Source organism: Scyliorhinus canicula, chromosome 22 (assembly GCF_902713615.1).
Source record: "Scyliorhinus canicula chromosome 22, sScyCan1.1, whole genome shotgun sequence".
Taxonomy (NCBI): Eukaryota; Metazoa; Chordata; class Chondrichthyes; order Carcharhiniformes; family Scyliorhinidae; genus Scyliorhinus; species Scyliorhinus canicula.
This window is the reverse complement of record NC_052167.1, coordinates 22,757,725-22,777,676: the sequence shown is the minus strand read 5'-3', so window position 1 is coordinate 22,777,676 and position 19,952 is coordinate 22,757,725. Positions and strand designations below refer to the sequence as shown.

At 48.2% G+C, this 19,952-nt stretch overlaps 1 protein-coding gene across 1 annotated transcript in view; it reads right to left on the bottom strand.

The window, feature by feature from the left end:
* Positions 1-238: 238 nt before the first annotated feature.
* The window catches only part of hif1an (hypoxia inducible factor 1 subunit alpha inhibitor), a 65,023-nt gene continuing 45,309 nt past the window's right edge, over positions 239-19,952 (bottom strand). The window contains exons 5-8 of the mRNA XM_038783049.1: positions 17,178-17,284; positions 12,477-12,540; positions 11,340-11,450; positions 239-1,579 (exon numbers count right to left, since the gene is read on the bottom strand). Coding sequence (XP_038638977.1) covers positions 1,535-1,579; positions 11,340-11,450; positions 12,477-12,540; positions 17,178-17,284 — 327 coding nt within the window. The 3' untranslated portion in view covers positions 239-1,534. The remainder of the gene's footprint in view (positions 1,580-11,339; positions 11,451-12,476; positions 12,541-17,177; positions 17,285-19,952) is intronic.

Genomic DNA, 19,952 nt, shown 5'->3' with positions numbered 1-19,952 from the left:
GCACAATACTGCCACCCCAGCAGCACTAGCACAATACTGCCACCCCAGCAGCACTGAGCACAATACTGCCACCCCAGCAGCACTAGCACAATACTGCCACCCCAGCAGCACTGAGCACAATACTGCCACCCCAGCAGCACTCGCACAATACTGCCACCCCAGCAGCACTGAGCACAATACTGCCACCCCAGCAGCACTGAGCACAATACTGCCACTCCAGCAGCACTGAGCACAATACTGCCACTCCAGCAGCACTGAGCACAATACTGCCACTCCAGCAGCATTGAGCACAATACTGCCACTCCAGCAGCATCTGCACAATACTGCCACCCCAGCAGCACTAGCACAACACTGCCACTCCAGCAGCACTAGCACAATACTGCCACTCTAGCAGCACTAGCACAATACTGCCACCCCAGCAGCATTAGTACAATACTGCCACCCCAGCAGCACTGAGCACAATACTGCCACCCCAGCAGCATTGAGCAGGGTACTGCCACTCCAGCAGCACCGAGCACAATACTGCCACCCCAGCAGCATTGAGCACAATACTGCCACCCCAGCAGCACTAGCACAATACTGCCACACCAGCAGCACTGAGCACAATACTGCCACTCTAGCAGCACTAGCACAATACTGCCACTCCAGCAGCATTAGCACAATACTGCCACCCCAGCAGCACTAGCACAATACTGCCACCCCAGCAGCATTGAGCACAATACTGCCACCCCAGCAGCACTAGCACAATACTGCCACACCAGCAGCACTGAGCACAATACTGCCACTCTAGCAGCACTAGCACAATACTGCCACCCCAGCAGCATTAGTACAATACTGCCACCCCAGCAGCACTGAGCACAATACTGCCACCCCAGCAGCATTGAGCAGGGTACTGCCACTCCAGCAGCACTAGCACAAAACTGCCACCCCAGCAGCACTAGCATAATACTGCCACCCCAGCAGCATTAGTACAATACTGCCACTCCAGCAGCATTGAGCAAGGTACTGCCACTCCAGCAGCATTGAGCAGGGTACTGCCACTCCAGCAGCATTGAGCAGGGTACTGCCACCCCAGCAGCATTGAGCAGGGTACTGCCACCCCAGCAGCATTGAGCAGGGTACTGCCACTCCAGCAGCATTGAGCAGGGTACTGCCACTCCAGCAGCATTGAGCAGGGTACCGCCACCCCAGCAGCATTAGTACAATGACTCATTCGTTTTCATTTCAGAAAGAAACATAAAGCTGCATAAGTTGGTGGAAAGTGGTCTACATACACACTCAGTGCTATAATGTTTTCAGGGCAATGTGCCAATCATTTGATACCAGACGTCGGGTGTCAATCTTCTGTCTGACAGGCACACAGATGGCAGATATAAAAATTCACTTCAATGATCAACGACAGCCAACTTTGAACAAGTGGAAGAGTTCCTGCGTTGTCGGTAAAGTCCAGGCATGTAACACTCGTTGTACATTATGCTCAGTCCGGCACCATTAACTCCAAGCAAGTGTCTTTGAACAGTCCGCATCGCGACGGTTAATCGTATCGACCTTTAATCATCGTGTTTAATAATGGCCCAACCTAGCCGGGAAGCAAATAAAGAGTTAGCTTTAGAATGCTGCTCAAGTAAACAGGAAGCTGTGGATTATCGGAGAGCGGGAAGAGCAGCAGGTGTTGGTGGGGAGGGAAGAGAGTGAGGCGAGAGGGGGAAACCTACGTCATCACTGTCACCAGTTAAATCGGCGTTATATTTCAATTATTCAACCTGCGCAATTAAGGTTGAGAACCAATGTCCCAATCAACGACAGAACAATAAACATGCCTACCCAACACTTGACATGACGGTATAGATTTGAAAACAAACTTATCAGCAACACCAAATGCATAATGTTATGCATTTGTTGTTGCTGATGAGTTTGTTTTCAAATCTATAGTGTCGTGTTAAGTGTTGGGTAGGCATGTTTATTGTTCTGTCGTTGATTCCTGCATTTACTCTGTTTAATGCGCTAAGCACAAAACGTGATACTTCAGCGGTTCACAATCACATCATTGGGACATTGGTTCTCATTTCCCAGTCGACAGTGACAGCTTTTTTTACAGCTTTCTACTGACTGAAGATCTTGATAAGTTTTCCCATACTTATCCATTTAGCTCAGCTGATACTGTCGAATCGGCCAAAAAGCATATTCGAGCTTTAATGTTATGGGTGCAATGTGATGTATGATCGTTATTTTAAATCACTCTAATATTCCTCCTGACTTTACCTTATTCAACCATAATTCTTTCACTTGATTAATGATTGCTCAGATTATGTTTGCTAAAGATAGAACGTAACTGCAAGGCACAACAGTTAAGTTTGGCTACAAGTTCAAAGATGAAGATATGAGTTCAACGACAAGGAAAATTAGGACAAACGTTAAGAGGAAAAATAACTTAAGAGATTAGTGATCAAGGTGTTAAAATTCAGAACAGAGGTATAAAAGTCAACATAGGAGTACTTTACCCGAATGCTCGTAGTATTCGGAATAAGGTAAATGAGTTGATGGCGTAAATCATCGTGAATGACAATGATTTAGTGACCATTACTGAAACATGGTTAAAGGATGGTAACGACTGGGAGTTAAATATCCGAGGGTATCAAACTATTCGGAAGGACAGAGTAGATGGTAAGGGAGGTGGTGTAGCTCTGATATTTAAGGATGACATCCGGGCAATAGTAAGGGATGACATCGATGCTGTGGAGGATATGGTTGAATCCATTTGGGTGGAAATCAGGAATAGCAAGGCGAAAAAGTCACTGATAGGAATAGTCTATAGGCCACCAAATAGTAACATTATGGTGGAGCAGGCAATAAACAAAGAAATAACTGTTGCATGTAGAAATGGTACAGCAGTTATCATGGGGGATTTTAATCTACATGTCGATTGGTTTAACCAGGTCGGTCAAGGCAGCCTTGAGGAGGAGTTTATAGAATGTATCCGCGATAGTTTCCTAGAACAGTATGTAATGGAACCTACGAGGGAACAAGCGGTCCTAGATCTGGTCCTGTGTAATGAGACAGGATTGATTAATGATCTCATAGTTAGGGATCCTCTCGGAAGGAGCGATCATAATATGGTGGAATTTAAAATACAGATGGAGGGTGAGAAGGTAAAATCAAACATTAGTGTTTTGTGCTTAAACAAAGGAGATTACAATGGGATGAGAGAACAGCTAGCTAAGGTGGACTGGGAGCAAAGACTTCATGGTGAAACAGTTGAGGAACAGTGGAGAACCTTCCAAGCGATTTTTCACAATGCTGAGCAAAGGTTTATACCAACAAAAAGGAAGGACGGTAGAAAGAGGGAAAATCGACCGTGGATATCTAAGGAAATAAGGGAGACTATCAAATTAAAGGAAAAAGCATACAAAGTGGCAAAGGTTAGTGGGAGAATAGAGGACTGGGAAATCTTTAGGGGGCAACAGAAAGCTACTAAAAAAGCTATAAAGTAGCAGGGGGCTGATTTTGAGGGTGGAGGATGCCGAGTATTCGGCCATAGTCATTTTGGATCATGCCCCGCACTGGGTAGACCTTGAGCTGGGGGAGGAGAGGGACCAGCACCCGCTCTGGCGCCTGGAGGTGGGGCTGCTGGCGGATGAGAAGGTGGGCGGGCGGGTTCGGGGTGTATCAAGAGGTACTTAGAGGCCAATGATAATGGGGAGGTCCGGGTGGGGACAGTTTGGGAGGCATTGAAGGCGGTGATTAGAGGGGAGTTGATTTCCATCCGAGCCCATAGGGAGAGGGGAGAGATAAGAGAGAGGGAGAGGTTGGTGGGGGAGATGGTGAGGGTGGACAGGAGATACTCGGAGGCTCCGGAGGAGGGATTCCTGAGGGAGCGGCGTAACCTTCAGGTCAAGTTCAACTTGCTGACCACCAGAAAGGCGGAAGCTCAATGGAGGAAGGCACAGGGAGCGGTGTACGAATACGGGGAGAAGGCGAGTAGGATGCTGACGCATCAGCTCCGTAAGCGGGATGCGGCCAGGGAGATTGGTGGAGTGACGGATTTTTGGACAGGCTGAGATTTCCGAAGGTGGAGGAGGGACAGGTGGAGAGGTTGGGGCGCCGATTGAGCTGGAGGAGCTGGTTACTGGAATAAGCAGCATGCAGTCGGGGAAGGCGCCGGGGCCGGATGGGTTCCCGGTCGAATTTTACAAAATGTATGCAGACCTGCTGGGCCCCCTGTTGGTTAGGACCTTTAACGAGGCAAGGGAGGGGGGGGGGGGCTTTGTCCCCGACTATGTCACGGGCGCTGATTTCCTTGATCCTTAAACGGGACAAGGACCCCCTGCAGTGTGGATCATATAGGCCGATCTCGTTGTTAAATGTGGATGCCAAGCTGTTGGCGAAGATCTTGGCCACAAGGATAGAGGACTGTGTGCCGGGGGTCATTCATGAGGACCAGACGGGGTTTGTGAAGGGAAGGCAGCTGAACACCAATATACGTAGGCTTCTGAATGTTATAATGATGCCAGCGGTAGAAGGGGAGGCGGAGATAGTGGTAGCATTAGACGTGGAGAAGGCATTTGATAGGGTTGAGTGGGGGTACTTGTGGGAGGAGCTGGAAAGGTTTGGGTTCAGGGAGGGGTTTGCCAGTTGGGTGAGGCTGTTATATGAGGCCCCAATGGCGAGCGTAGCCACGAATAGGAGGCGATCGGAGTACTTTCGGTTGTACCGGGGGACGAGACAGGGGTGCCCGCTGTCCCCTTTGCGTTGGCAATTGAGCCCCTGGCCATGGCGTTGAGGGAGTCGAAGAATTGGAGGAGTCTGGTGCGGGGTGGGGCGGAGCACCGAGTGTCACTATACGCAGATGACTTGTTGCTATATGTGGCGGACCCAGTGGGGGGAATGCCGGAGGTGATGAAGATTCTTAGGGAATTTGGGGGCTTTTCAGGGTACAAGCTCAACCTGGGTAAGAGTGAGCTGTTCGTCGTGCACCCGGGGGATCAAGAGGAGGGGATTGGTAGGCTCCCACTGAAAAGGGCAGGGAGGAGCTTTAGGTACCTGGGAGTCCAGGTGGCTAGGAGCTGGGGGGCCCTGCACAAGCTTAACCTCACTAGGCTGGTGGAGCAAACGGAGGAGGAGTTTAAAAGATGGGACATGTTGCCGCTGTTGCTGGCGGGCAGGGTGCAGTCAGTCAAGATGACGGTGCTCCCGAGGCTTTTGTTCCTGTTCCAGTGCCTCCCCATCCTTATCTCGAAGGCCTTTTTTAGGAGGGTCAACAGGAGTATTATGGGATTTGTATGGGCGCATGGGACTCCGAGGGTGAGAAGGGTGTTTTTGGAGCGGGGCAGGGATGGGGGCGGGGGGGGGGGGGGGGGGGGGGGGGGGCGTTGCCCAACCTCTGTGGGTACTATTGGGCTGCCAACGCAGCGATGGTGCGTAAGTGGGTAATGGACAGGGCAGGGGCAGCATGGAAGAGGATGGAGATGGCGTCCTGTGTGGACACGAGCCTGGAGGCGCTGGTAATGGCGCCGTTGCTGCTCCCTCCAACGAGGTATACCACGAGCCCGGTGGTGGCGGCTACCCTCAAAATCTGGGGGCAATGGAGACGGCATAGGGGGGAGGTGGGGGTCTCGATGGAGTCCCCGATACGGGGGAACCACCGGTTTGTACCAGGGAGCATCGATGGCGGGTTTCTTGACTGGCACAGGGTAGGTATTAGGAGGTTGAGGGACCTGTTTGTGGATGGGAGGTTTGCGAGCCTGGGTGAGTTAGAGGGGAAGTTTGGGCTCCCCCGGGAACATGTTTAGGTACATGCAGGTTAGGGCGTTTGCCAGGCGGCAGGTGGAGAGGTTCCCTCTGCTGCCCCCACGTGGGGTACGGGACAGGGTGCTCTCGGGGGTGTGGGTTGGAGGAGGGAGAATTTCGGATGTGTACCAAGTCAGTCAGGAGGTGGATGAGGCCTCGGTGGAGGAGCTGAAGGGTAAATGGGAAGAGGAGCTGGGTGAGGAGATTGAGGGGATGTGGGCGGATGCCCTGGAAAGAGTGAATTCCTCCTCTTCCTGTGCGAGGCTTAGCCTCATACAGTTCAAGGTGCTACATAGGGCCCACATGACCTGGACAAGGATGAGTAGGTTTTTCGGGGGCGAAGACAGGTGTGCTAGGTGCTCGGGAGCCCATCGAACCATGCCCATATGTTCTGGGCATGCCCAGCGCTGGGGGAATTTTGGAAGGGGGTAGCAAGGACGGTGTCGAGGGTGGTAGGATCCAGGGTCAAGCCAGGCTGGGGACTCGCAATTTTTGGTGTTGCAGTGGAGCCGGGAGTGCAGGAGGCGAAAGAGGCCGGTGTTCTGGCCTTTGCGTCCCTAGTAGCCCGGCGGAGGATTTTGCTTCAATGGAAGGATGCGAGGCCCCCAAGCGTGGAGACCTGGATCAATTATATGGCGGGGTTCATCAAACTGGAGGGGGTGAAATTTACCCTGAGGGGAGCAGTACTGGGGTTTTTTAGGCGGTGGCAGCCTTTCCCGGGGGGGGGGGAAGAGAGAGAGAGAGAGAGAGAGAGAGAGAGAGAGAGAGCGAGAAACGTGTACATGTGTTTATTGAATATACCAGATGCTCACCTATTTCTTCTTTTTGTAGTTTCGGGGGGGGGGGGGGGGGGGGGGTTGGTTTTGGGGGTTATTATGTTTTTTCTCTTTTTTTGTTGTTGTTAATACTGTTTTCTTGTTGTAATTTTCTGTTTTTGATATCTTTTGAAAATATCAATAAAAATTATTTTTTAAAAAAGCTATAAAGAAGAGTAAGTTAGATTCTGAGAGTAAACTTGCTCAGAATATAAAAACAGACAGTAAAAGTTTCTACAAATATGTAAAACAAAAAAGAGTGGCTAAGGTAAATATTGGTCCTTTAGAGGATGAGAAGGGAGATTTAATAATGGGAGATGAGGAAATGGCTGAGGAACTGAACAGGTTTTTTGGGTCGGTCTTCACATTGGAAGACACAAATAACATGCCAGCGACTGATAGAAATGAGGCTATGACAGGTGAGGACCTTGCGATGATTGTTATCACAAAAGAGGTAGTGATGGGTAAGCTAATGGGGCTAAAGGTAGACTAGTCTCCTGGCCCTGATGGAATGCATCCCAAAGTGCTAAAAGAGATGGCAAGGAAAATTGCAAATGCACTAGTGATAATTTACCAAAATTCACTAGACTCTGGGGTGGTCCCGGTGGATTGGAAATTAGCAAACGTGACACCACTGTTTAAAAAAGGAGGTAGGCAGAAAGCGGGTAATTATAGGCCAGTTAGCTTAACTTCGGTAGTAGGGAAGATGCTGGAATCTATCATCAAGGAAGAAATAGCGAGGCATCTGGATGAAAATTGTCCCATTGGGCAGATGCAGCATGGGTTCATAAAGGGCAGGTCATGCCTAACTAATTTAGTGGAATTTTTTGAGGGCATTACCAGTGCGGTAGATAACGGGGAGCCAATGGATGTGGTATATCTGGATTCCAGAAAGCTTTTGACAAGGTGCCACACAAAAGATTGCTGCAAAAGATAAAGATGCATGGCATTAAGGGTAAAGTAGTGGCATGGATAGAGGATTGGTTAATTAATAGAAAGCAAAGAGTGGGGATTAATGGCTGTTTCACTGGTTGGCAATCAGTAGCTAGTGGTGTCCCTCAGGGTTCAGTGTTGGGCCCACAATTGTTCACAATTTACATAAATGATTTGGAGATGGGGACCAAGTGCAAGGTGTCCAAGTTTGCAGACGATACTAAGATGAGTGGTAAAGCAAAAAGTGCAGAGGATACCGGAAGTCTGTAGAGGGATTTGGATAGGTTAAGTGAATGAGCTCGGGTCTGGCAGATGGAATACAATGTTGACAAATGTGAGGTTATGCATTTTGGTAGCAATAATACCAAAAGGGATTATTATTTAAATGATAAAATATTAAAACATGCCGCTGTGCAGAGACCTGGGTGTGCTAATGTATGAGTCGCAAAAAGTTAGTTCACAGGTGCAATAAGTGATTAAGACGACGAATGGAGTTTTGTCCTTCATTGCTAGAGGGATGGAGTTTGAGACTAGGGAGGTTATGCTGCAATTGTATAAGGTGTTAGTGAGGCCATACCTGGAATATTGTGTTCAGTTTTGGTCTCCTTACCTGAGAAATGACGTACTGGCGCTAGAGGGTGTGCAGAGGAGATTCACTAGGTTAATCCCAGATCTGAAGGGGCTGGATTACGAGGAGAGGTTGAGTAGACTGGGACTGTACTTGTTGGAATTTAGAAGGATGCGGGGGGGATCTTATAGAAACATATAAAATTATGAAGGGAATAGATAGGATAGATGCAGGCAGGTTGTTTCCACTGGCGGGTGAAAGCAGAACTAAGGGGCATAGCCTCAAAATAAGGGGAAGTAGATTTAGGACTGAGTTTAGGAGGAACCTCTTTATCCAACGGGTTGTGAATCTATGGAATTCCTTGCCCAGTGAAGCAGTTGAGGCTCCTTCATTAAATGTTTTTTAAGATAAAAGATAGATAGTTTTTTGAAGAATAAAGGGATTAAGGGTTATGGTGTTCGGGCCGGAAAGTGGAGCCGAGTCCAAAAAAGATCAGCCATGGTCTCATTGAATGGCGGAGCAGGCTCGAGGGGCCAGGTGGCCTACTCCTGCTCCTAGTTCTTATGTGCTTATGTGCCAGTTAGGGGCGGCACGGTAGCACAGTTGCTTCACAGCTCCAGGGTCCCAGGTTCGATTCTCGGCTTGGGTCACTGTCTGTGTGGAGTCTGTATGTTCTCCCCGTGTCTGCGTGGGTTTCCTCCGGGTGCTCCGGTTTCCTCCCACAAAGATGAAAGAAGAACAAAGATGGGCAGGTTAGGTCGATTGGCCATGATAAATTGCCCTTAATGTCCTAAACAATGGTTGGGTGGAGTTACTGGGTTACCGGGATAGGATGGGGTGCTCTTCCAGGGTCCGGTGCAGGCTCGATGGGCCTCCTTCTGCACTGTAAATTCTATGAGGTGGATCGGCCAGGCCAATAGTGCCCCTTCGGTTCCAAAAGCCAGGTGGGGTTCTGGCGGTATGGTGGGCCGGGGTTCGGGTGCTCTTTTAGCGGGGTCGGTGCAGGCTCAATGGGCCGAATGGCCGCCTTCAGCACCGCAGGGATTTTAAAAAGTTAAAAGATGTGGAAAGTTGTCCTCCCAGCTGTTATTTAGCTCAGTGGGCTGGACAGCTGGTTCGTGATGCAGAGTGAGGCCAACAGCGCGGGTTCAATTCCCCAGCTCTGACAGAGAGCCATCCGCTCGGGACATTAGCTCCCTTCTCTCTCCACAGGTGCTGTCAGACCTGCTGGGATTGATCCGAGGCAGGGTGTTCATTCAGAGGGGTCGGTGCAGACCCGCTGGGCCGAAAGGCCTCCTTCTGCACTGTTGGGATTCAATGTAATATTCTTCCTGTGCTTTTCTTGATGAACAGCAGGAGAATATCACCGTCTATGTTGCTTGGAAAGGCCAAGGCCATGACAGGATCGTCGAACAACCCTCAGGATCTCCACCACACCGATAAGTAAGCATGACAGTTAGGTTTGGCTACAAGTCAAAAGATGTGGAAAGTTGTCCTGTTATCATCAGATGTAAATCTACAAGCTGCACGAGCAAGGCCTGCCCCTACATGTCCGCCTCACGGTGTTGCATTACCTCTTTCACACACTCCTTAATATCCACCTCTTCGATCAAGCTTTTGTGTCACTATCTTCTGATTTCTTCTTGCTGGAAGGGCAGTTTGCGAGTTTGGAGGAGTTGATGGAGAAGGTTGGGATTCCGCGGTTGGGGGGGGGGGGGGCTTTAGATTTATGCAGGTGCGGGACTTTGCCAAGAAGGATTTTCTGACTTTTTTGGTGGCCGCCTTCCTCATTGTTGGAGGAGGTGTTGACAGTGATGGGGTTGGGGGTCACCGTGGCGATTTATGGGAGAATGTTGGAAGAGAATAGGGTGTCATTAGAGGGGGTCAAGGCCAAGAGGGAGGAGGGGCTGGGGATAGCGCTGGAGGAGGGGTTGTGGTGTGAGGCGCTGCGGAGGGTGAACGCCTCAACCTCGTGCGCGAGGTTGGGACTGGTCCAACTATAGGGTGCACCTGTCGAGGATGAGCCGGTTGTTTGAGGGGTTGGAGGACACTTGCGAGCAATGTGGGAGGGGGCCCAGCTAATCATGCACCTATGTTCTGGTCCTCCTCAAAGTTGGAGAGATTTTGGAGGTCATTTTTTAGCACGTCAGTGATCTTGGACGTGGATTTGGAACCCAGTCCCCTGGAGACCAAATCCGGGGTGTCGGACTTGCCGGAGTTGCAGACAGAAGTAGGGGGCAGATGTTTTAACCTTTGCCTCGCTGATTGCTCACAGGTGGGTCCTGTAAGTGTGAAGGTCAGCCTCTTCGCCCTGTGCCTCAGTGTGGCTGGGGGATCTGATGGGAGTTCCTGCATTTGGAGAGAGTCAAGTTTATTTTGAGGGGTGTGCGTGAGGGGTTCCGCAAGAAATGGAGTTTGTTTATGGTACATTTTAAAGAGTTGGTTCCTGTCAGCTTTTGGGTAGGTGGGTGGGGGGGGGGGGGGGGGGGGGGGGGCTCGGTAGTTTTTTGTGGTTTTGTTGGATTGTATACTTGAAATGTTAAAAATTGAATAAAACTATTTTAAAAAAAGATCTTCTAATTTCACATCTTCTAATGTGTCTCGCTGTCACATTTTGTTTTGCAGCGCTCCCATGAAGCACTTTGGCATGCTTTATTCCATTAAAGGCGCTGAAAAGAATTGTGTCGCTGTTCGTAATTCAGAGGACTGGACTAATGATCTGGAGACGTGATTTCAATTCCCACCACTTTGGCTGGGAGATGTCAGGTAAGTGAGTAAAATAAATCTGGAATGAAAGCTAGTATCTGTAATGGCGACCCTGAACTGTCAGAAAAATCCACCTCGCTCACGAAACGTGAAGGAAATCTGCTGTCCTTACCCGGTATGACCTACATGCGACTCCAGACGCAGAGCAATGCGGTTGACACGTAACTATCCTCGGAAATGTCCGAGCAAGCCATTCAGGTGCAATCAAGCAGGTGGGTCACCAACAGTCTCAAGGGAAATTGGACATGGGCAACAAATTCTGGTCTTGTCGGTGATACTCATACTCTGTGAGTGAGTGGCTGCTTTCTGTTACAACAGAACCCCACTATCTACTTACCACAGTTACTACACACCAGGGAGATCTGCTAGGTTGCGACGCATGTCTTGCGCTAACTGTGTTTAATGTTGCCTGCTGCTATTTAGCATTGAAGAATATCTGTGGAGTAACTGAGATTTGGAATGTGGTTTACCTCCTGTGGTTCCCCAAGAGCCTCTCCCAGCATTTTTTCTATATTCCTCATAATTGCGACCTTCTGATGGGATTTCAATGGGTACTCGATCCTCTTTGGAGTTGGCGCACCCTTAAGATAAACAGGAACATTATCAGCAATTGTGCAATTCCACCGCACTGTTGTTTGAAAATCTATTCAACACATGTCTGTGAAACATTGGAAGTCTTTTGACTTGCAAATATTACGTGCACACTGCATTTGTGTGGATTTATCAGGCACAACATTTGAGAATAATCTAACCCATTCCACTCTGGGAAGAAGAAATTTCAGTTATACATTAAGTTGTGAAAAAAAAACTTTTGTACAAACAGAATTTTCAACTGGTTGACACCAACCAGCACCTAAAAAATTGCTGGTTTCAACTGGAGGCCAACTGAGGTGTTAATTGCACCCTGCTCTTCTACAACTGAGAAACCATTAGTGTCACAAGTAGGCTTACATTAACATTGCAATGAAGTTACTGTGAAAAGCTTCTCGTCGCCACTCTCCGGCGCCCGTTCGGGTACATGGAGGGAAAATTCAGAATGTCCAATTCACCTAACAAGCACGTCTTTCGGGACTCGTGGGAGGAAACCGGAGCTCCTGGAGGAAACCCACGCAGACACGGGGAGACCGTGCAGACTCCGCACAGACAGTGACCCAAACCGGGGATCAAACGTGGGACACTGGCGCTGTGAAGCAGCAGTGCTAACCACTGTGCTACCGTGCCATCCCAATTACCAATTATTACTGGTGTTTCTCTCTGAACACTAACAGATTATATTTATATCGCACCTTCAGCACACTGGAAGCAGGTGAAAACAGTGCCACCTTGCAGCTTAGGAGGCGCATGCTGCGGTCAACCGTGCCAAACGGTAAAGACAGGACGCGAAGAACCAGGAGGGGAAGTTAACCTTTGTCACAATCACATTGGGTGTCATTTATGACTTTGATATTGTGGCAGTATTATGTTTCGGTATTGGACAGAAGATTGAAGGGACTGAAACATGAAGATCCTGGAAAGATGGGCATGGATTTGGGAGATGATAACACATTCAAGGGCTTGCTCGAAACAGTTGATTGTAACAATGCGAATCGGTCTCTTGCTGCACTTACCTTGTACCAGAAGTTGACAGTAATAGTGATTCCTCCATTAAGCAATGACTCAATATGATGCCACCTGGAATTAATTTAAATTATTACTATGGGGGCACTGATGTGGAACACATTTTCAGAGACTACCAGCAGGGACATATTGTTCAAATTCTACAACCATTATTATTATTAGCTTCCTGTTCATCCTAACCCAATGTTGCGTGAAACCTATTTACTTGCTACTTGCGTTTGAAAAGTCACTGCGTTTTATTGCTGCAAGCCGAGATGCCAGGTAGTAACATGGTCACAGGTGGACTCCAGACAAAGTCTGAATCATTATCTTGACTGACATGCAGGAGTATTGGAGCTTCACCAAACTTAACAGCGGCCGTGAGGTGGGGTCAGAGGCGGAGTGACGTGGCGTTGCTAATGCTGGGAAGCAATACCTGGTACAGATCCCTAGACTTTACGGTACCTCACTTTCTTGGTAAGCATGTGTAAAAGAAGCAGTCCATGTCCAAATACAACACTGGGCGCCATGGTTAGCACGGCTGCCTCACAGCGCCAGGGACCCGGGTTCAATTCCAGCCTTAGGCGACTGTGGATTTGCACGTTTTCCCCATTTCCGCGTGGGTTTCCTCCGGTTGCTCCAGTTTCCTGCCACAGGCCAAAGTTGTGCAGGTTAGGTGGATTGGCCGTGCACAATTGCCCCTTAGTGTCCAAAAGGTAAGGTACTGGGATAGGGTGGGGGCGTTCACCTATGCAGGGTGCTCTTTCAGAGGGTGGGTGTTGACTTGATGGGCCGCATGGCCTCTTTCTGCACTGTAGGGATTCTATGATTCTAAGACATGGACAACATCCTGGGGATTACCGCTGATCAGAAACTCAGCTGGACTAGCTATATAAATACTGCGGCTTCAAGAGCTGGTTGGTGGCTAGGGATCCTGCAGCGAGTAACTCACCTCCTGACTCCCCAAATCCTGCCCACCATCAACAATGCAGTCAGGAGTGTGATGGAATATCCTCCACTTGCCTGGATGAGTGCTGCTCCAACAATAATCAAGAAGCTCAACACCATTCAGGAAAAAGCAACCCCACTTGATTGGCATTGTTTCCCTGCCTCCATCACAGTGGCTGCTGTGTGTACCGTCTACAAGACGCACTGCAGGAACTCACCAAGACTGTTTAGACAGCACCATCCAAACTCACAAACATTACCATCGAGAAGAACAAGGGCAGCCGACGCATGGGAACACCACCACCTGGGGGCTCCCCTCCGAACCGGCACGGTGACAAAGGGGTGTGACACATGTGCGGAGTCTGCACGTTCTCCCCGTGTCTGCGTGGGTTTCCTCCGGGTGCTCTGGTTTCTTCCCACAGTCCAAAGATGTGCAGGTTAGGTGGATTGGCCAAGTTCAATTGCCCATTGGTGTCTAAAGGTTAGGTCGGGTGACGGGGGAGTGGGTCTGGGCAGGGTGCTCTTTCAGAGGGTCGGTGCAGACTTGATGGGCCAAATGGCCTCCTTCTGCACTGAAGGGATTCTATGATTCTAAAAAGAAAATCATTCCAGATGCAATTGCATCTAATTTGTGCCACTCCTATGCAGTTCAAAGCAACAGGAGGAAAATACTTGGGAGCAGAGCATCCATTGATTATCTTACGAGGGCTGAAAGGAGTAGGGAACAATGGAAACTAATATCATCGCTACAGGTATATAATATCTTGGTACCGATACACCACAGATTGAAGGAATCAACTTGAGTAGATAGTGTTTCCAGTGACATGTGATTCAGCTTAAATAGCTTGTACCACTGCAAGACTAGGAACCTGTCCTTCATCTTGGTACAATGCAGCTCAAAATGTTCTTTCTGGTCACAGCCCCGTGTTTGGAGGAGCACTGCAGGGTGTTCCCTAAAAGCTCAAAGACGTGGAAAGAAAATTTCAGGTGCATTACTGCAATTCCAGCGAAACATCCCGGAAGCAGCGGGGAAATTAAAATAGCTGAACGGATGCAATCGTTGGAAAGCTGAGTTTAAAACAGAGGCGGTCGCTTCGGGCCCTCGGAGATTGGGACACTATTTGAAATGAAAATCGCTTATTGTCACAAGTAGGCTTCAAATGAAGTTACTGTGAAAAGCCCCTAGTCGCCACATTCTGGCGCCTGTTTGGGGAGGCTGGTACGGGAATTGAACCCGCGCTGCTGGCCTGCCTTAAAAGCCAGCGATTTAGCCCTGTGCTAAACCAGCCCCGATTTTAAAATGGCATCACGACCGCTCGCTACACTGGGGAGTTATGACGAGTGGAGCTCCCCACTGTACAAAACGGGGCTATGTGCCGCTTTGGCCGCGCGTCCCATAGCGAGCGCCGGGAAACACGTGGCTAAACGTGCCCGCTATGGGAGTTTGTTCTCTTTTAAGAGAATCACACCCTATACCTGAATTAGTTTTGAAACTCTAGCTATCCACCAAGTGCTGACGGGGTTAAAGTTCTTCTGTATTGATCTGTACTGAAGTATCAGCTGTAGGAAACCACCAAGGACACATCTTGCTGGTGATGGGGGCCCAGGAAGGACAAGCAACAGATAGTCATTATCAAGGATGGCAATGGACAATGTGGGAACGTTCACCACTTTGCTCTGGTGCCAGATTGTTTGACAGGAGACCGAAAGGGAGGCATAAACACAAACAAACTGTTTATTGCTGTAACACTTTTACTTTGGGAAATGGGTATTATAGGTTAAAGGAATCACACAAGCAGGTGATTGATACCCACAGTGCTGATAATGAGGAACCGATGATAAATATTAGGAGACAGCATGTACATGTCTTTGTACTGATGGTATATTATAATTAAGTACACGCGCACTTGTAATTGGTTAATTGTTCCCGTATACTATGCATGATGTAAACCTAATCAACAGTCAGAATTGGACATGGATAACTAGTAACAAATGATAGGTACAAGTTAATTTCTTGTAACTGAATCTGAAATATATGTGCCTGTACAATCCTTGAATAGGTTTCTCTGGCATGCCGGCTTGGAATAGCCCGTGCTATACCTCGCAATTAAGGCCTAGTTTATTACTCTTAATAGTCTTCACCTGGTTTCTCGTGAATGTGAGAGTAAAGTACACTAAAGCCGAATAGCTGTACTCTGCAACAAGGGTGAGAGGTGGCAAATGGAGTTTAATGTGGAGAAGTGTGAGGAGATTCACTTTGGAAAGAATAACAGGAATGAGGGATATTTGGCTAATGGTAAAATTCTTGGTAGTGTGGATGAGCAAAGGGATCTCGGTGTCCATGTACATAGATCCCTGAAAGTTGCCACCCAGGTTGATAGGGTTGTGAAGAAGGCCTATGGTGTAATGGCCTTTATTGGTAGAGGGATTAAGTTCCGGAGCCATGAGGTCATGTTGCAGTTGTACAAAACTCTAGAATGGCCGCATTTGGAGTATTGCGTACAGTTCTGGTCGCCTCATTATAGGAAGGACGTGGAAGCTTTGGAAAGGGTGCAGAGGAGATTTACCAGGATGTTGCCTGGTATGGAGGGAAAATCTTATGAGGAAAGGCTGATGGACATGAGGTTGTTTTCGTTAGAGAGAAGGTTAAGAGGTGACCTAATAGAGGCATACAAAATAATCAGAGGGTTAGATAGGGTGGACAGCGAGAGCCTTCTCTCGCGGATGGAGGTGGCTAGCACGAGGGGACATAGCCTTAAATTGAGGAGTAATAGATATAGGACAGAGGTCAGAGGTGGGTTTTTTTACGCAAAGAGTGGTGAGGCCGTGGAATGCCCTACCTGTAACAGTAGTGAACTCGCCAACATTGAGGGCATTTAAAAGTTTATTGGATAAGCATATGGATGATAAAGGCATAGTGTAGGTTAGATGGCCTTTAGTTTTTTTCCATGTCGGTGCAACATCGAGGGCCGAAGGGCCTGTACTGCGCTGTATCGTTCTATGTTCTATCTAAGGGTAAACCAATTGGTCTCCTTTTGTGCTGCAATAATGTTGATCTCTCGGATTCTTTCAAATGGAGAGTTTCATGAAGCAACTGAGACAAAATGCAGAAGCGGGTTTAATCAAGTGATCGTCCCACTCCTGTTCCTCTATTTCTCACCCTGAATATGTAGACCAGGATTGCTTCAGATAATGAGTTGTGACATGCCCTTCGCAATTTGCGCAGTTTTCTCAACACCGAATTTACTGCAGATAATCTTGCTCCAGAATAAAGTTCTTTTCACGCCTGCACTTTTGATAAAGCTACTGCTGCAGGTCAGTGCAGAGTAAATTGTCCTATTGCTCTGACAATCTTGCCCCACTTATTGTACAAGTATCCTAACATCACAGGAAATGCTGTCCGTGTTCAGATATGGAATGAAAAGTACATTATTCTAATGCTCCGCATAGGTTTCTCCAACCACGCCTACCCACACTATAGGTAAATGGGGAAAATGTGAACTCTTCCATATCAAACACAGCTATCCCAGTGTATACAGCAAATGGTATATTACATGTTACTTGAGAGAATGCCACCCCTTTGTCCATGATACATGAAAATACATCCTCATTTGTGTTTCGCTTTTGTTCCCAGTAATTTAATCTGCTTCCCCACACTGAATCTCTTTCATTTGCTGCTGGGAGAGTGACCAACATGCATTTTTGAACCGTAATGTGCTGCAATAATTTGTAACAAGTGCTGTTAAGTTTGGTGTTTTACCTACCAGTACATAGGGATGTACAAAACATCTCCAGGCCCAACCACTGTTTCATATCCTACAACGTTCCTGAAGTTGGGAAATCTTTCATAATCTGGATTTTCAAAATCCACCTGGATGGATGATAGAAGAGAAAAACCGTTTCAAAAACCAAGGTTAAAATCAATCGCATTCTCCCAAAGAGGACTTCGCCGATGGGAGTTACCTACCTCGTCAGAAATTTAGGCAAGCAAACGTTCAATGAGTCCATGCCCTCCTTCGGTTGGTCTCGCCCAAACCAAACACTTTTCTTTCCCCCCCCCCCTCCAGTGCCCCTTTGTTCAGGAAATGTTTTGACGCGAACGGGTTTTTGCAACTTCCCGAAACTCCTTCCCTTCTCTCATTTCTTGCTCTATTTCTCTGCTTTTATGACTCTCTTGTTTCTTAAGCTTTCTCAGTTCCAATTTATGACATTTACCCTTTGGTCTTCCATTTCTTGCTGCTGCCCAGACCCCAATGTGAAAAATAAATGCGTGCACAAAAGGCAACCCGAGACTATGGGTTTCCTCCGGTTTCCTCCCACAGTCTAAAGATGTGCCGGCTAGGTGAATCGGCCATCCCAAATTACCCCTTAGTGTCCAAAGATGTGAAGGTGAGGTACGGGGATCGAGTAGGGGTTTGGGCCTGGTAGAGTGCTTTTTCGCAAGGTCGGTACAGACTCGATGGGCCGAATGGCCTCTTTCTCCACTGTAAGGATTATTGTCAGCGTTTTCCACATATTATCGCTTTCTGATAAGTGTGGGCAACCCGTCCTTCCTGCATCAATAGTTGACTGCTCACCCAATCTTCTAGAATACGGGAATTCTGAGGAAAAGTTGGGCTATCGTAAACCTCAAACCTGGCCTCAGGAGGGGATCACTGTGGTATTTATATTCCTCTATCGTTCCCATCCTTAAGACGGGCTCTTCAAATCAGCACTGAAAAGGGCGGGTTGTTGCCTTATGTTTCTGCTGATTGAGTAATGGGTCAAGGTCCCCTGGACTTTGAAGTAAAGGTGACTTTGACCTTTTTCGGAACAGTCAGCCCCACAGAGTGCCGTGATGTTGCTGAACCCATCGTGTCACTGCTGCTGTCGGAAAGCACAGAACGGATGGCAGCCCTCACGAACAAACAGGTCACATCAGATCAGTACTGACCACGGCCTGAGGGCGGGTTATCTGCATTCACAGTGGAACCAAGGAGACCAGTTTGAAAATCTTCAGAAAAAGAAAGAAATAGAGGAAAATACATGAGGTGGCCATGATCTATGACCACGGGCAAGGAGTTCAAGTTGTCCTTTTCCAACAACTTCAACGTGACAAAATGCCCCAAGGGGTTTTCACAGGCCTGCTAGCAAACAAAATGTGACACAGAGTCATAGGAAGGTATTAGGTCATTTGACTAAAAGCATGACCAAAGATGTGGAGATGCCGGCGTTGGACTGGGGTGAGCACAGTAAGAAGTCTTACAACACCAGGTTAAAGTCCAACAGGTTTGTTTCAAACACGAGCTTTCGGAGCACTGCTCCTTCCTCAGGTGAATGGAGAGGTATGTTCCAGAAACATTTATATAGACAATGTCAGAGATGCTGGACAATGCTTGGAATGCGAGCATTTGCAGGTAATCAAATCATTACAGGTCCAGAGATAGGGGGTGATCACAGGTTAAAGAGGTGTGAATTGTCTCAAGCCAGAGCAGTTGGTAGGATTTTGCAAGTCCAGGCCAGAAGGTGGGGGGTGGATGTAATGCGACATGAATCCAAGATCCCGGTTGAGGCCGCACTCATGCGTGCGGAACTTGGCTATAAGCTTTTGCTCGGCAATTCTGCGTTGTCGCGTGTCCTGAAGACCGCCTTGGAGAACGCTTACCCGGAGATCAGAGGCTGAATGCCCTTGACTGCTGAAGTGTTCCCCGACTGGAAGGGAACATTCCTGCCTGGTGATTGTCGGCTTGCAAAATCCTACCAACTGTTCTGGCTTGAGACAATTCACACCTCTTTAACCTGTGATCACCCCCTATCTCTGGATCTGTAATGATTTGATTTACCTGCAAATGCTCGCATTCCAAGCATTGTCCGGCATCTCTGACTTTGTCTATATAAATGTTTCTGGAACATACTTCTCCATTCTTCTGAGGAAGGAGCCATGACCAAAGAGGCAGATTTCAAGGATTACCTTAACGGAGGAAAGTTAGAGAGGCCGAGAGATTTAGGGAGGGAATTTCAGAGACTGGGGCTCAGGCAGATGGACGTACGGGCACTAATGGTGGAGCGATTAAAACGGGAGATGCTCAACAGTCCAGCATTGAAAGAGTGCAGATATCTGAGAGGGGTGTGGGAGTTAATAGAGAGGAGAGGGGGTGAGGCCACAGAAGGATTTGTAAACAACAGCGAGAATATTAAACTGAAGTGTTACTTAACCAGAAGCCAGTGTTGGGCAGCGAGACTGGGAGTGACTTTGTGCTCAAGCAACAGAATTTTGGATGACCTCAAGCTTACAAAGGGTAGAACATGGGAGGCTGGACTGGAGAGTGTTGGAATAATCAGGTTAAGAGGTAACCCATGCATGGGGGAGCTGGTGGGGTGGAAGTGGGCGACGTGATGGAAATAGGAGATCTCCACGATGGCACAGCTATGTGGTCAGAGCAACACCTTTGGGTCAAATATGGGCACCCAGCTTGTGAACAGACAAGTTCAGTCTCAGGCAGTCTCCGGAGAGACGGATGGCATAGTTGGGTAGGCTACAGGGTTTGTGGCGGGATCTG